At 36.7% G+C, this 1868-nt stretch overlaps 1 protein-coding gene across 2 annotated transcripts in view; it reads left to right on the top strand.

Moving 5' to 3' along the window:
- The first annotated feature begins 161 nt into the window (after positions 1 to 161).
- Galk2 (galactokinase 2) overlaps positions 162 to 1868 on the top strand; it is a 120089-nt gene continuing 118382 nt past the window's right edge. For both annotated transcript variants that reach the window (XM_047538484.1, XM_047538482.1), the window contains exon 1: positions 162 to 372. In XM_047538484.1, the coding sequence (XP_047394440.1) occupies positions 224 to 372 (149 nt within the window). In that variant the 5' untranslated portion in view covers positions 162 to 223. The remainder of the gene's footprint in view (positions 373 to 1868) is intronic.

Raw genomic sequence — 1868 nt, 5'->3', positions numbered from 1 at the left:
GTCACTCCCAGCGTCTCCTCGTCTGCTCGTCGCTCTTAGAGGAGCTGAGTTTCTTTCCGGAACCAATGCTTTCAGCACCTAGAGGATTTGCTACGACGTTAAAAGAGAGTGCACCACCCCACTCTTCCTGCGAGACGATTTGTGCCTTAGCAACTAAACATAGCAACTGGGGAATCTGTTGCTACCGATCTCCATCTAAGGGTCTCAGGAACTCTGCTCTCAGATGGAACAGTTTCTAGCCTCTTGGGTCGGGGAGCAGTCTCCTCCCTTGCTTGGGACTCTGGAACCATCTCATTCTGGTGAAAGTAAGGTCAGCCTAGGACCAGAAGCCTTTCGCGGAGAAAAGGCTGACATGCCAGTCCTATGTGACAGGTAGTGTTTCTGCCACCGTTATCTATGTGTACTTAGGCCACACGTTACTATGAGTGGTCCTGTGATGTTTGGAGATCTTTTCAGCAACACGATTTACACGTAATGTTTGTTCTATTTGTAGTTGGCAAAACAGTTCCCTGGATATCCCAAATTAGGTATGCTTCAATCGATTAAGGCCCAGTTCTTGTATGTCGTGTTTGTAACAATAATCCTGCCTCATCTGTTCTGTCATAGAGTAACAGATATTTTCCTTAATAGCCTTTTTCTTTTACCATTTTATTATGAGAAATTTCAAACATATAAAATTGAAAGAATAGTATAGTGGACATGTGTATTTGCACTATGAGCTTTACTCGTGTGTGTGTGTGTGTGTGTGTGTGTGTGTGTGTATTCCCTGAATCAAGTGAAAGGAAGATGCAGATATCATGACATCACCCCTAAATGCAGTTATGTGTATTTCCTAAAATTTAGGAATTCCATACAATAATAACATTATCATTACATATAAGATTAATACTTTCTTCATATTAATATCGAGTGCATATTCAAAATTACTCTGTGAAACATAAAATTTTAGAATTGGAAGAGCCTTTAATGATATCATTTTAGAACCCAAAGCTTCCTGAATCTCACACTAGAGATTCTGATTCAGTGTTTCTGGGGTGGAGCTCAGGAGTCTGTACTTGAAACTTTAAAACAAAGCAAAACCTCCCTATAACTAGGGTGAATGACTACATCCTAGTACTCCTGGGACAGAGCTGATTTAGTACAGTGACCCAGCATTGTAATTAACAGCACTCATAACTCATAAATTAGAACTATAAATCACATGGTGACTCTACCTGTAATTCATAATTCTTCAAAATAATGTATTATAGAACCCCAAGGTTTAAGAGGTTCATTTGCTTATATTTTTGCTTCTTAGTCAAGATACCAATTCTGAAAGTGATTATTAACCTTGTGAATGCTGATTGCATGTATAAAACCACATGTTGATTTACATTGAATTTATTTACATGTTTTGCTGCTTTTCAATGAAATACCTTATTCCTTATGGGAAAAGAATTACTCAAATAAATAGATGACTAGATATCACTAGAAAAATGACAACTCAAATTTGATCATAATTTTTCCTTCATCGTATCTAAATTTATTAAGCCCAGTCTGAAAGTTTGCTAAGAGAAATTGAGGACTTCACAGCTCTTAGCATACTACTTGGATACACAGATGTTAATGAATACTTGTTGAGTAAATAAATATGTTATAAATAGATCTTTCTGTTTAGTGAATGTGCTTGTATCCATCTCTGCACATCAAATAGTTTTTGTCCATAAAAGTCCATTTTTGTTACCTGGTTCACATAGTCTATCCTGAGTACTTTGTGCAGCTAAGATATTTTTAAATTTTTCTTGAAATCAATTTTATTCAGTGGTAAATAGCTGAAAAGTTTTTATTTAACAGGATGTATTGGTGCAACATAGTGTCCTTATTGCAAG

This window comes from Sciurus carolinensis, chromosome 2 (genome assembly GCF_902686445.1).
Source record: "Sciurus carolinensis chromosome 2, mSciCar1.2, whole genome shotgun sequence".
Lineage (NCBI taxonomy): Eukaryota > Metazoa > Chordata > Mammalia > Rodentia > Sciuridae > Sciurus > Sciurus carolinensis.
The sequence above is the reverse complement of the archived record's forward strand: the minus strand, read 5'-3'. Positions and strand labels throughout refer to the sequence as shown.